This window comes from Rhagoletis zephyria, unplaced genomic scaffold, assembly GCF_001687245.7.
Source record: "Rhagoletis zephyria isolate East Lansing unplaced genomic scaffold, Rhagoletis_zephyria_1.1 Rzeph_scaffold_05808, whole genome shotgun sequence".
Lineage (NCBI taxonomy): Eukaryota > Metazoa > Arthropoda > Insecta > Diptera > Tephritidae > Rhagoletis > Rhagoletis zephyria.
The window spans coordinates 7,192-20,250 of NW_016162891.1; the positions used below are offsets into that span (position 1 = coordinate 7,192).

The 13,059-nt window shown below is 40.1% G+C and overlaps 1 protein-coding gene across 1 annotated transcript; it reads right to left on the minus strand.

Annotated features, from left to right (window-relative positions):
• Window positions 1–2,197: 2,197 nt before the first annotated feature.
• LOC108372497 (pair-rule protein odd-paired-like) lies at window positions 2,198–4,182 on the minus strand. Its single transcript, XM_017628203.1, has one exon. The coding sequence runs from the start codon at window positions 3,323–3,325 to the stop codon at window positions 2,198–2,200; it is 1,128 nt and encodes a 375-aa protein (XP_017483692.1). The 5' UTR covers window positions 3,326–4,182.
• Between the last annotated feature and the right edge of the window lie 8,877 nt (window positions 4,183–13,059).

Sequence of the window (13,059 nt, forward strand, 5' to 3'; positions counted from 1 at the left end):
TACCACGTTTTTATAAACTCGCTTTCTTTTTTACTTCATTTTAATTTGCACAAATTTACATAAATATGTATAAGTACACTATTTAGTTTGCTCGATTGTAAACAAAGCTTCTCAGCGGTGAAAAATATACTATTGTGAACAACCTAAACGAGCGAAATTCACAATAGCGCTATGATTCATCGAATGAGCGTCATAATAACAAAATTCGACCACATTCGAAGATCGATGCAAGTCATAATAGGGGCCAAAGCTTTCACGCCGTTCTTTTAATTTTGATAATCCCACATACCTCTTCCTCCTTTTTCGCATTCAGCTTTGCTTTATGCCCTACTGGACAAATGTAACTGCTCTATTTCCGAAAATCCGAATCTCCTACATGATCGCTCCTTCTACACCGAAGATCCTAAATTTGATTACATCAAATTTCTTCCCATGTCCTGAACCTTATATGAGTTAAATAATGTAGTACCTAACTTCGACCCATTTCTGTCTCCTGGAACAATCCGAAACCTTCTGTATAATTATATTAAGGAGCTGCTAAGCAATTGTTTTCTACAATCGGCAAAAAATTAATGTTTCGTTTTACTTAAATAAAGAAATAAATAATATGTCTCTAAATCAACGATTTGGGCTTGGCTAAAAATGCATTTTTGAGGCAGAATGAAATTAATAAACACAAAACAATGATTTTTGTGAAAAAATTAGAAAAACTTCTCTATACATATTTTAATGCACTGTGGTCTAAATGCCTGTTTTTCTAGCCAAGACTTATTACGGCTAAACAAGTGAATGATTTAAAATATCATGAGTTTTTTTATTGTCATATGATTTCCCACATTTTTGTAAAAAAAAAAAAATATTTTTACCTTTGACCACTGAGGGGTCTAAAGGAGACACTTATTATTTTATTTTATTGAATGTATTTTTTTTAATAAAAGGAAAAACAAATGTCACTTAGACTAAAACCCATTTACACAGTGGCAATGGAAAGCCTGGCCAAAATTTGCAAGGTTTATGTAAACTAAAGATTTGAGGCAAATCTAATAATTTATTAGGTGCAAAAAAGGTGAGATTTTTTATGTTATTTTCATACAATTTTAGTAAATAATAACTTTTGTCTTAGTCTCAAAATCAACTTTTTTAATAATGTGTTTTAATATTTTTATAAGTAAATAAAATTTACACTTTACTATGTCCCACGCTCAATCACATTTTCAATTAAACATAAATAAGTAGATTGGTTGCTGATTGTTTTCTACCTTTGGCTTTAAAAACACAAAGTTACCTCGTCTGTGTTTTACTGTATTCTCTACGATATTGCAACAAGAAAAAATTATGTTAACACATGTAAAAACTATTTAGACCATAGTGCAAATACAAAAATATTCTTATTTTTCTTAAAAACTAAAAGTATCAAATTAAAAACTTTTCGTCCCAACTTTCTGCTTATTCTGCTTTAGTGAGCCATTTAACAAATAAATAACTGAAATCGCACACAAATTTTATTTTTCATATGTACACACATACCGACATGCATATGTATGTACCTACTTAAACATAAATCGATTAACTCAACAGCGCGCTAGCACATGCTTTCTTTGCTATGGGTTTCCCAAAAAATATATTGGACAAAGCACAATGCAGTTAGAGTCAAGCAAATGTGCAAAATTAATAAACATTCTGTAGCCGCACAACTCTACCTGGCATTTCATGACAATTCGATGCTGCTGACTCTGCAGGTACTCCCTCAGCCTTCCACGAAATACCCAGCTCCGACAGATTCTGGCTTACTGACTCTCCGCGCTAGCGAACAAAATTCCAATGCGTTTGAACACTCCAAACAACAACAGCCAAAAAGGCGTAGACCCGAAAGGCTTAAATTTTTGCATGTCCGCAAATATCAATGCGTACGCCTACAACGGCGCCGCCCCAAAGTCACTTAAACCGATTAGCGAACAAAGAGAAAACGGCAAACAAGTTAAAACAAAATAAAACAGAGCAAAAGCAACGCAAATGAAGTCAAATAAATAGAATTGCAATGCCGTGCACGCTCTAAGGCTGCTAGTAAATTGGCATCCCCTGCAGTTGCTGCAGTGCTACCGCGTTTCGCTCGGCAGGCGTATACGCACTGCCCACAACCCTGCAGGTGTTGCAGCTATTTGACAATTTTTTGTTTCCTTATCTTATTTTTTTTTTTTTAGTTTAACGACTTACCGGTATGCGTCCGCTTGTGTATCTTGAGATTCTCGCTGCGCGCAAACACCTTGCCGCAGCCGGGATGCGGGCAAGCGAACGGCTTTTCGCCCGTGTGTACGCGTATGTGATTGACCAGCTTGTATTTGGCCTTGAATGGCCGACCGTTGCGCGAGCAGCCAATCCAGAAGCAGGCGTGTGTGGTGCACTCCGGTCCGCCGACGTGCTCCACTGTCAAATGGGTGACGATGTCGTGCATAGTGTGGAAGATTTTGTTGCAACTTTTGCGTCCATTCGGGCCGCCCGGCTGATCGGGATCCACCCAAAGGCATTGCATCTCTTGCTTGATGGCCGACGCCGCCGACGGTTGATGGCGCATGTAGCGCAGAAAAGCGCCCGCGCCCGCCGGATGCATGGACATGGCGGGATGCTGATGATGATGCACCGACGGGAAGTTGGTGTGGTGTTGCGCCGCATGATGTGCATACGGGTGCGCGTAGTCCGCCATGCCTATGCGCATCTGATGCTGATGATGATGCGCTGCTGCCGCATGGTGATGGGCCGCCGCATGAAAGGGGTGATTGCCGAAGGACGTTGTCAGATCGGGATGTTGGGCGTGTGTGGCGGGAAAGGAGGGAAATAGCATAGAATCGGCAGCGGTGGCGGCTGTAGTAGCGGCGCTTTGGCCGACCAGCTGTGATGTGGTAGCGCCGGACATGTAGTCATTGTCCGTGCGGCGGCCAAGCAAAAAATCGCGTGGTGATGAATACGCCGAGCCGAGTTGTGTGTTGAAGTGGCTGTAGCCGCTATTCTGGTAGGCAGCCGCGCTGGCGGCGGAGGCGCCTACGGATGAGGACATGTCACTGACGCTAGCGCCCAGCGACATGGCTGAGGACATCAGACCGCTAGTGTCCAGTTGTTGCGCCTGTTGCTGTTGGGCTTGTTGCTGTTGCTGCGCCTGCTGTTGTTGCTGCTGTTGCACCTGTTGCTGTTGTTGCTGTGCGTGCTGCTGTTGCGCGCTGCTGCCCAGCATGTCCGACTGATTGGTGGGTGTGGTAGGTGACATACGCAGTCCATAGGTGGCCAGGTGGTGCTGCGAGGGTGTAGGGTCAATGAAGGCGTTCATCATCATTTTGAAGGCTGCTTTGGGGGATAGAGAGGGGGGTTTGTGGCTGTATGGGTGTTCGAATGTACGCGTCGATCGGAGTAGATAACGGCAGTAGGTCAATGGTAAGTTGTTAGCAGTGGCTCTCAAACTATTTGTATGTTTGCGCAAACTGCCTTAGTTCTCTATTTGGTATTTCCGCAGACTCAAATTGTTTAAGGCTTCACGGAGCACATTTTTTATAAACACATAAGCTCTTTCAAAAACACATTCGAAAATGTTCAACATTCTGTTTTAGTATTTTAAATTTTCTTTAGTGCGTCAATATCTTCACAAAACTGTTTGCTTTAATTAAATCACTGCGTTCGTTTGCCGTCGCATTTCATTGGTTTTTTTTTTTTTCAAAAATTGCGAAAATAATAATTTTCGCGCACTCTTTGACGACTATTCACATTTGCTAAATATTTCGAAAATTTTCAAAACGATTTTCACTTTGTTCAAATAATTTTCGCGACCGCGGTACCGTCTAAACAGCGCTCTGTACAGCCGTTGATCCGTCAGTTAGCGGTGCGCACGAAATTTTTCTAACTGCGTTTGCGTTCGTTTCCGTTAGCGATCTGTACAATTGGGAATTACCTATGCCACTGCATACAGTCACAAGCGTGCGGCCGACCGTACCGTTCCGAGTGGTATCGTGTCGTGTGTGTTGTCGTCGTGGTCGACGCTGTGCGAATGCGGGGTGCACAGTGGTTGGCTTGACTCCTTCGGCACACACACGCAGCCTGGCGCACAGTTGGTGTAGCACGACAATAACAACAACACGCACTGCCACAAAAACCTTTATGTGCATGAACATCAAGAATTCTCTGACTAACTGGTGGCTGGCTGATTGCTGCCTGCCTGCTTGCCTCTAGAAGTGATACTCCATACACGCGAAGGTACTAGCAGTGGTGGTAGTGAGGCTGCTTGCCAGCGTTATGGCGTTACTATGGTGCACAGCACGCTGCTTGTGTGCAACAGCAAGAGATCGCATGCCACATGCCGTGACTTTTGTTGCATGCACGCAACCAGCATCGACATTTGAGGTGAATAGAGGCAGAATGCGAAAGCAATAGTCGAGGCACAACCGAGAAATTGCCATTGCAAAAGTGCAAAGCATACAGCTAGTTGCTGAAGAAAAAATAAAAACAAATGCTGTGTGGTGAATAAACACGCACATGAGGTGAATTTCAAAAGTAGAAAAACTGGTTTTCTTGCCATAGGATGACGCGTACGTGCGCGAAAGAGAGTAGGCAAGCAGCGCAAAATGGCCGTCGCACCGCCAACTGAGCATGCGCAAGAGCGAGATAAGTATAGGTGTCTGCGTAATTCCTATTGGATAATTGGCTAAGTGAAATGACAAGAGTATCAGATACTACTACAGCAACAACTAACAGCGAACTGCTGCACATAGCCCAGCGCTTTGGAGTAACGGTACAAGCAATGGCAGCCAACAACACTCGCTCTTCTACTCGCGCACATTACTGAGTGTAGCGTAACTAACAACAATGGTGGTTAACAAAGAGCGGGAAAAATAAAAGCACCGCAACAATAAACACACGCCCACCCATGCAAGCAACGCAGTACTGGCGCTTAAAGCTACTCACAATACATAATTGCAAGCTGAGTGTGAATGCAGAAATAGTGGCTAAGCATAAAAGCTTACAGCAAGTGTAGGCGTTGGTAGTTTATTTTTGTTATTACTTCATCAGCCACTCGCCTCCTGCCCCCGTTACTACTATCGACCAACACTTGTTAATGTTATTGTCGTCGTCGCAGTGGTTGCTTGCGTGGGCGTGTTTACGCATGTCACCTAAGCAACCCCATTAGGCGGTTAAGCTCCTAATCCTCAGCCACCACTCTCTGCAGGTCCCGGCTGTGTAATGTCTGGCGGTGCAGCAGCAATTGGCAATGCTGTGATTGGTCGGCGGCGTGGCGCATATACGCACATACACAAAGAAAAAGCCGTTGAAGTGCCCGCATGAAGGGCTAGCGATCGGCTGCTGACCAGCAATGCCATTGACACGCGTCCGTCCGGCACAAATACAAAAGTGCTACATATATGAAACTGGGTATGTAATGAAGTCCACGTACCTAAATCCAAACAGTNCTAATGTCTGGCGGTGCAGCAGCAATTGGCAATGCTGTGATTGGTCGGCGGCGTGGCGCATATACGCACATACACAAAGAAAAAGCTGTTGAAGTGCCCGCATGAAGGGCTAGCGATCGGCTGCTGACCAGCAATGCCATTGACACGCGTCCGTCCGGCACAAATACAAAAGTGCTATATGAAACTGGGTATGTAATGAAGTCCACGTACCTAAATCCAAACAGTAAATTGTATATATGTATGTACTGACGTGAAAAAAACAACAATCAACTATAATCAAGTACTTTTGTTGCATATTCATATGAGCTGCATGTTGTTAATGCATTAAATCTACACGCGAGTTTTTTTTCATGCTTGTTCGGGCTCACCTTCTGTCACCCGCACTGACCGCCCGCTTTCGATTAATCTGCCCCATCCTCCATTGGCCTTGATTAATTGCGCACAATTTTAGTTTTGGCATTTTGTGGTAATTTTTCATTCTAATTTTTACACTCATTTCATTCGCTTGTAATTATTTATTTACGCTGTTAGTCCAATTTTTCTTCTTCACAGCTACATCCATTAGGTAGGAATGAACACTTTAAATGTACATATGTATGTAAGTATATGTACATGCTCATATCTTCATATTTATGTACATATGTATGTAATAGAAGGTGACCGCCTAGACGGTTGCTGTTGTTGCTCTTTTTGTTGCATTTAAGATTAATTAAGTGCAAAATATTTCAGTCATCAAGAAATGTCTGGATTATTTGGTAGGGGCGACACACCAACACCTGGGCTATGCGAAGGTATTCAAAGTTTATGCTGTAGTACGAGTAAATGTATCAGATGGAGCCTACAGAAAAAGGAAAGAGGGAAGAGCATTCGCTATGCCTTGCACGCATAGAACTGGTGCTGGACTCGGGAGAAATCAGACGGTCTTCACCGGATTGAAGGCTTCCGAAAAACCACTTTACTCAGCAATCTGTACAATTGGCTATCGGTTCTTTTGATAAGTTCAAAGCCTCTGGAGCATATGGAGTCCGGTAAATCTTGCTGCACAGCCCCGTCGAGACGGGGGACCAGAGGGTCAATTGTCCCGGGCTCGGCTGAATGTCAGATTCCCGGGCAACAAATAAAATTGAAAGAAAGGAACCAAATTATCAGAAACCCATTGGTAACGAGTTTCAACCCATGAAAATGCTTAAAACGTTCAATATCAACGTATTAATTTTAGTAATTTTTTAATAAATTGATCGCCAAATTCCGCCGTTTCGAATTAAAAAAACTGATTTCAGATTCGTAATCAGCGACCTCAAAAACTCCCGAGTACCGAGCTTCGAACAAATGCAATCATTAAAAAAATTATCGCCATATTGTTACCGCCATTTTGAATTTTGAAAAACTGACATCAGATGCATAATCAGCGACTCCAGAAACTCCCTGGTTGTTTTAACCTATTGAATGCTTAAAACGTTTAGTATCAACGTTTTAATTTCAGCAGTCTCTTTTCGAAAGCCTATTTTTGGGCGCTAGGCTCATTATAACTGTCCAGGACAGGTGTGCAATTAAAGGAATATTCCCCAATAATACCTGAGTAATTACAAGTAAAGAAAACATTTTTAGCCGCACATTAACATGCCACGATTTTTTTTTTAAACCGACTAGCGCGACCACTAAAAAAACTTAGAAAAAAATATGTGTCCCTTTTTTTATCACAAATAACAATGGACATTTTCAGAAGGCGCAACAGCTCAGTAACTGTTGCGAAAATTTGAAATCGCCGCAAAACCATTATATACAGGCAGGTTCTGCAATTCACTTTCGAGTAAATTTCAACCCCTGACAATTTGAATTCAAAGCGAATTAGTCGGAAATGAATTGCAGAACCTGCCTGATAGTCAAAAAGAAACCTATTGTAGGTGTGCCCGTCACCAGTTTGATCCTTTTCCGCTATTTTAAAGTAAAAATTGGTAAGTCTTTTGATTAATAGATTATTTACATCTCAAGTTTGTCGACATACAAACGGATTTTAAGTTATCATTTTTCATTTACTACTTTTGACCCTAAAATATCAGTTTGCGTGTTAAAACATTGTTTGCATGAATAGAACCATAAAAAAGGTGGGCCCGAAAAAACATTCTGGTTCGGAGAATAGAAAAAAGGCAGAAAAAGAGTGTGAACTTAAAAAACAGGCGCATAGTCTGGGCAAATTGCTTATTTCAGATGAAAACTTAGAATCCTCATAATCTACAGAGAACAAAGGGGCAACTTCGTCTTTAATTAATCAAACTTTTCATACTGATACCGCCGAAATCAATTTTGTTTGGATATCTGAGAATCAAAATGTAGCAGAAGAAGAAAATGATGCTGATACGTTTAGTCCGTAAGTGTAAACAAAGGTTTTTGTTTTTGTTGTAAAATGGTTTCCAATACGTAGAATACGTTCATGAATGCCAGCGAGGCCAAGAAAAATCTGCTGACCATGTAACAACATATTTTAGATGGCTAGATTGTGAATCTCGATTGATGTTTAATCAAGGAATAGAGACATAAAGCGTGTCCTAGAACTTATAATAATGATAAGATATGTATATATCTCTCTGAACACAATCTGGCTTTTAATGGCTCATAAGATATTACCGTGACCGTGATCGTCATACATGACATCCACATTTGCAATTCCTGTCCTGAAGAGGATGAGACGGCGTAATGTCTGTATATCTGCCCGACCGTTGCAAAGATTAGGGATGAGGCTGTAGGCAGCAATGTGTTGGGAGACGAACACTTGAGCTCTTTAACACCCAACAATCTGTTTCGATTCATTCGTCGATCGGATAGATTTAATGCAAGTTAAAACGGAGGACGAAAACAGTAAAATAGACAGCATATACTTAGTGTGCATGGGCGTAGCCAGGTAGGGGCAGGGGGGTGCTCGAGCCTCCCCCCCTAACTTTCAAAATTTCCTTATATATATAAAATAGTACCCTGAAATGCCAGCTTAATAGGGCTTTCTGTCTAACGATGTCTGTAATGCGGTTGTGATTTTTGTTATTCAGCTATCAATATTCGTATTGCAGCTTGCAGGCAAAGCTGCCATCACAATGTTGCAGAGATGTTTACTGTTTTCCACGCTGTTTGTGTTTAATGCCCATCCGCAGCTACCGACTGTTCGCCACTATTTTCACTCCATTTCTCATCCAGCAACTCGTTTTCGCTCTTCAACAGTTTCCGCCCAACTCGAATGAATTCCTCGTCATACGCTCGCCGCTTGAAAAAGTGCGCAACAGCCTATACCATTTGTGGAAATTAGTCAGTGTCTGTCCAAGCAGTTGGCCGCGGACAGGCAGTTACCAGCTGCCCGCTTAGACTTCGGCATTGTTGTATCTTGCCAATTATAAAGCAACTTGATAGCCATTTGTTTTTTCATTGCCAATTCTCGCGGCAAGTTTAGAGAAGCTCTAGCTCAACGCACACGCTGGTAGGAACATAGTTGGCAATGCTGCCATATTGTTTTCATCAGGCCGCGCTGTCAATGTGCTGACAGTTCGGAAAGCATTTGTGTCTGTTACCTGTACTTGTGTAATGTTTTTGTGCACAATTCGACTCCGTTAATGATTGCAAAGACTGCGAACTGGATTTTATTACTGCTGTGTGATTTGTTTGTTTCCAACAGCAGTGGCGGCGGCGGCTGTCGTTGAATTTCAATGGAGCGACTGACATTTCAATTGAGTGAAGTTTTATGACTTGATTTGAAAATTCCTCTCTTACAAATGAGATTTAATTGCGAAATATTAAAAAAAATAGCATTTGATAAGAAAAGCCGCCACGTTGCATGGCAAATGTACATACATTCATACATACATACATATGCATTAAAGTAGAAAATGAATAAATAAGCTTCAATAATACTGGAATACCAATCATTTTCCATTCCAGATTTATATTTAATTAAGTAGATTAAAAGCGGGTAATTTCAATGGCGTTGCTGGCATACATATGAATGAATATATATGTATATGTACTGTACATATGGGAGGTTCCCTGGGAAAGTGGACCTCAGTGCAAAAATAATTTTCTTTATGAAACTAAAAAACGTGTGGATAAGATATTTGTAAAAATCTTGAATCAACCAAAAAATAACAAATTTGAGCTTTTCTTACGTTTTGAAATCAAGTTCTAAGTAAATTTTTTGATTGAGTTTAAAGTAGGTTGTGTTGAATGCACTGTCAAATAATTTGCGATTCATAATTAAAGTGTTTGGTGAGAAAAATATATTGTAGAACTCATCTGCTTTCAATAAAATTGTGTTATTTATTAAATTGTGTGACTGCTTTATCTATATTATGAGTTAATATTAAGCAGTATTGGTCTTGTCCCACTCGTGGCAAAAAAATATAATATTTAATCTATTTGTCCTACCCGTGACAAACGTTGTCCCACCCGTGACAGAGGAATTTCGGATTTTTTGTATATTAAAGCCATGATTTTTTTGTAGTTTTTGCTTTGCTTGTGTTCCTGGTTCTTTGTTTTAAAAAGTGAAATAAATTCGCAGTTTTCGTAAAATATATCTGCTGCTCACACTTCCAGCTAGTAACGCTACTTCCGAAAGAAGATTTTCAACCCTTCGCCGGTTAAAAACATGATTGCGTAGTACCATGAATGAAGAAAGACTGATAGGTCTAGCACTTTTACACGTATACTTAGATATTGAAATTGAATAAAAATTGTTGAATATAATTGTTATAAGACCAGAAAATATCAAAAAAAAAAAACAAATAACTTAAGGACGAGCACACCTAAAAGTTAAACATTCTAAAAGTAGAACTATTAACAAAAACCAACAAAACCAACAACCATATGATCAAGTGAGAATTACAGCGGAATAGCTGCGCTTGATTGTGTTGGCTTAACAAATGAAAAAAGTGGGAAAAAGCAACAATAATTCACAAGGCGAACTTAGCACAGTGCGTAGGCAACTGGCTGAGTCAGTGGGATCGTCGGTTCGAATCATACAGAAAGAAGTCTGATAAGGAAATGTGGTGATTTCCGAAATAGCTATCACATCTACTTTTTTTTTCAAATTATTGTTGCCTTTCCACGATAAGTTTTTCATTAAAAACGGCCTCAAGCTCAATAAAAATTGTTGAATACAATTATTAGAAGGCTATCAAATAACAAAAACAAATTAAAACTCTTGTTACAATAATTTTAATTGATTCATTATACAAACATTATTAGCTATGATTGGTGGCTTTATAATTGGCTGTTTCTATAGATTTTTCAAGTGAGAGATAGATTGAAATATAGGGTCGATTAGAATCGAATAATTTGGATCTCGCTGTCGATTATTCCATTCAAAGGATCGTAAGGATTAAATAAGATTCGAGAATCGAGAGTCGATTACTTTTCAAAACTTTCCATCCCTATTATGTACTTTCTTAAGCTCTTCAAGTTTTTTCCTCATTTCGTAACCCATAGCATAGAGTGCGCGTGTCACCAAACACTTAATATTAAAGTCAACGTTCCAACACTAAAAATAAACGAATGAACAAACATAATTAAACGCCCTAAAGTTATGTTCGTATGCCAGCGTTTTATATTTTTATGGGCCCACAGTAAGGCTTCACTTCAACCTGCGCCAGCTCGTTGGAAAGCCTGCGGTCATAATGAGCTATGCACCACAACAGCAAACAACAACAAATTAGGCCACAAAAGTCAAGACGTGGAGGAAGAAGCAGGATGAAGCAAAGAAACGAATGACTGGATGAAACGTTCAAGCGTACTTTGGTGTGTTAAGCTAGTGTGCAATGTAGCCAACAGCAACAGAAGCGACGAACAGGATGGAAAATCGTGAATCTGTGACAACATTCATACGAACTTGCATATCTACATACATACTAAGTATGTAGGTATAAAACGAAACAAGTAAAAAAGTCTAAGTTCAGTCGGAGCCGAACATCATATACCCGGCGCAAGTATTAAATATAGTTTTTCAGTTTTCCGAAAACTACCGCTACATGGTACGCAGGGGTGGTTTTATCCCTCGTTCAAACATTTTCGATAAACTTATACATGTATGTAGTTATATGTGGACGGTATCACGTTCATTTTCAAAAATTCCATAATAATTAGTGCGTTCCAGAACGTCTAGGATTTGCAGGTTTTGCAAGATTTAGTCCAAAGTCGTTCACGTACGCCACGTTCACATACGGTTTATTAAAGGCGAAAAAAGCTGTTCCTATAAAACCTGCAAATCGTGAAGTACGGGAACAGGCTAAATGTTACTTCAAGGGATTGTTGTTAGTTAGTATCAATTTTGTGTAAATTAGCGTCTTTAAATTTCGAAATATCGAAGTTTCAAGCATAACTGAATTTTACCGTTACATAAAAAGTGGGCGTAGTATAAGTCCGATTTCAATAATCTTCAGCATTTTGCTAAGCACAATAACCATTCCGAGTTTGGTAGAAATTGATTGAACAGTTACCGAGATACACATATGTGGTCAAAAGTGGGCGGTACCACGCCCATTTTCCAACATTTTATTGTAAACGTATTTTGTGCTAAAGAATTATTGCAAACATCAATTTCGAATAAATGCGTCGTATTTCTCTAAATTACCGTTATATGGGATGTGGGCGTGGTTATTGTCCGATTTTAAAAATGTTCAGCCGTCTGGTATGTCGTACCATGGCCAACAACCGCGCCACGCTTGGGGGAAATCGGTGGAGTGGTTACGCCCATTTTCTTAAAATTTATAATATTCTTATTTTTCTTCTAAACTGGATGTAAACGTCAATTTTGAGTGAATAAGCTTCAGTAGTTTCGAAAATATCGCAGTTTTCATATTTCTGAATCTACCGTTATATGGGAGGTAGACGTGGCTATTGTTCGATATTGACCATTTTCAATACCATAGGTCCTACGCTGAAAAGAAGAACACATACCAAGTTTCGTTAAGATATGTCAATTTTTACTCGAGTTATCGTGTGCACAGACGGACGGACAGACAGTCAACGCTTAATCGATTTCTTTTTTCACTTTGATCATTTGTGTATACATTTGTCTATATCTATCTCGATTCGTTTTGCATGTTACAAATAACCGTTATGTGAACAAAGTTATAATACCCTTGTGCACAAGTGCGCTTGGATATAAAAAAATTATTTGTGCTGGCGACGGCAGCAGTTGGCGAAAGAATGCGACGAATGCGAATACTGAATGATCATTTGGAGAGGGACGTTGATCAGCGTTTAAATAAACTTCAGCCAACATAAATTCGGATTGCTTGCTATTGCATTATATTTGCATATGTATGTATAGCCGGAAGCAGGTATTCAGATGAGCATCGCATATACGTACGGTGACCATCCGTCCTGTAGTATACGGGATAGCCCTCTTTTTAACCGACTTCAAAAAAAGGAGGTGGTTATCAATTCGTCGTATTTTTTTTTATTTGTTTTATTTTTTTTATGGATGTTGCCGCATAACTTTGGACCACGTCAACCAATTCCTTTTGCATCGGCAAGGTAGTGTCTCAGAGGTGGTCCCATACTAATCTGGTTTAGATCCGATCATGGGAGTATGAAAAAATAACGGTACACCTAAATTTTTATATGAAAATTGATC

Bases quoted from the DNA above. Each gene is read 5' to 3' on its own strand.
- LOC108372497 (XM_017628203.1), bottom strand. From the start codon at position 3,325: ATGATGATGAACGCCTTCATTGACCCTACACCCTCGCAGCACCACCTG.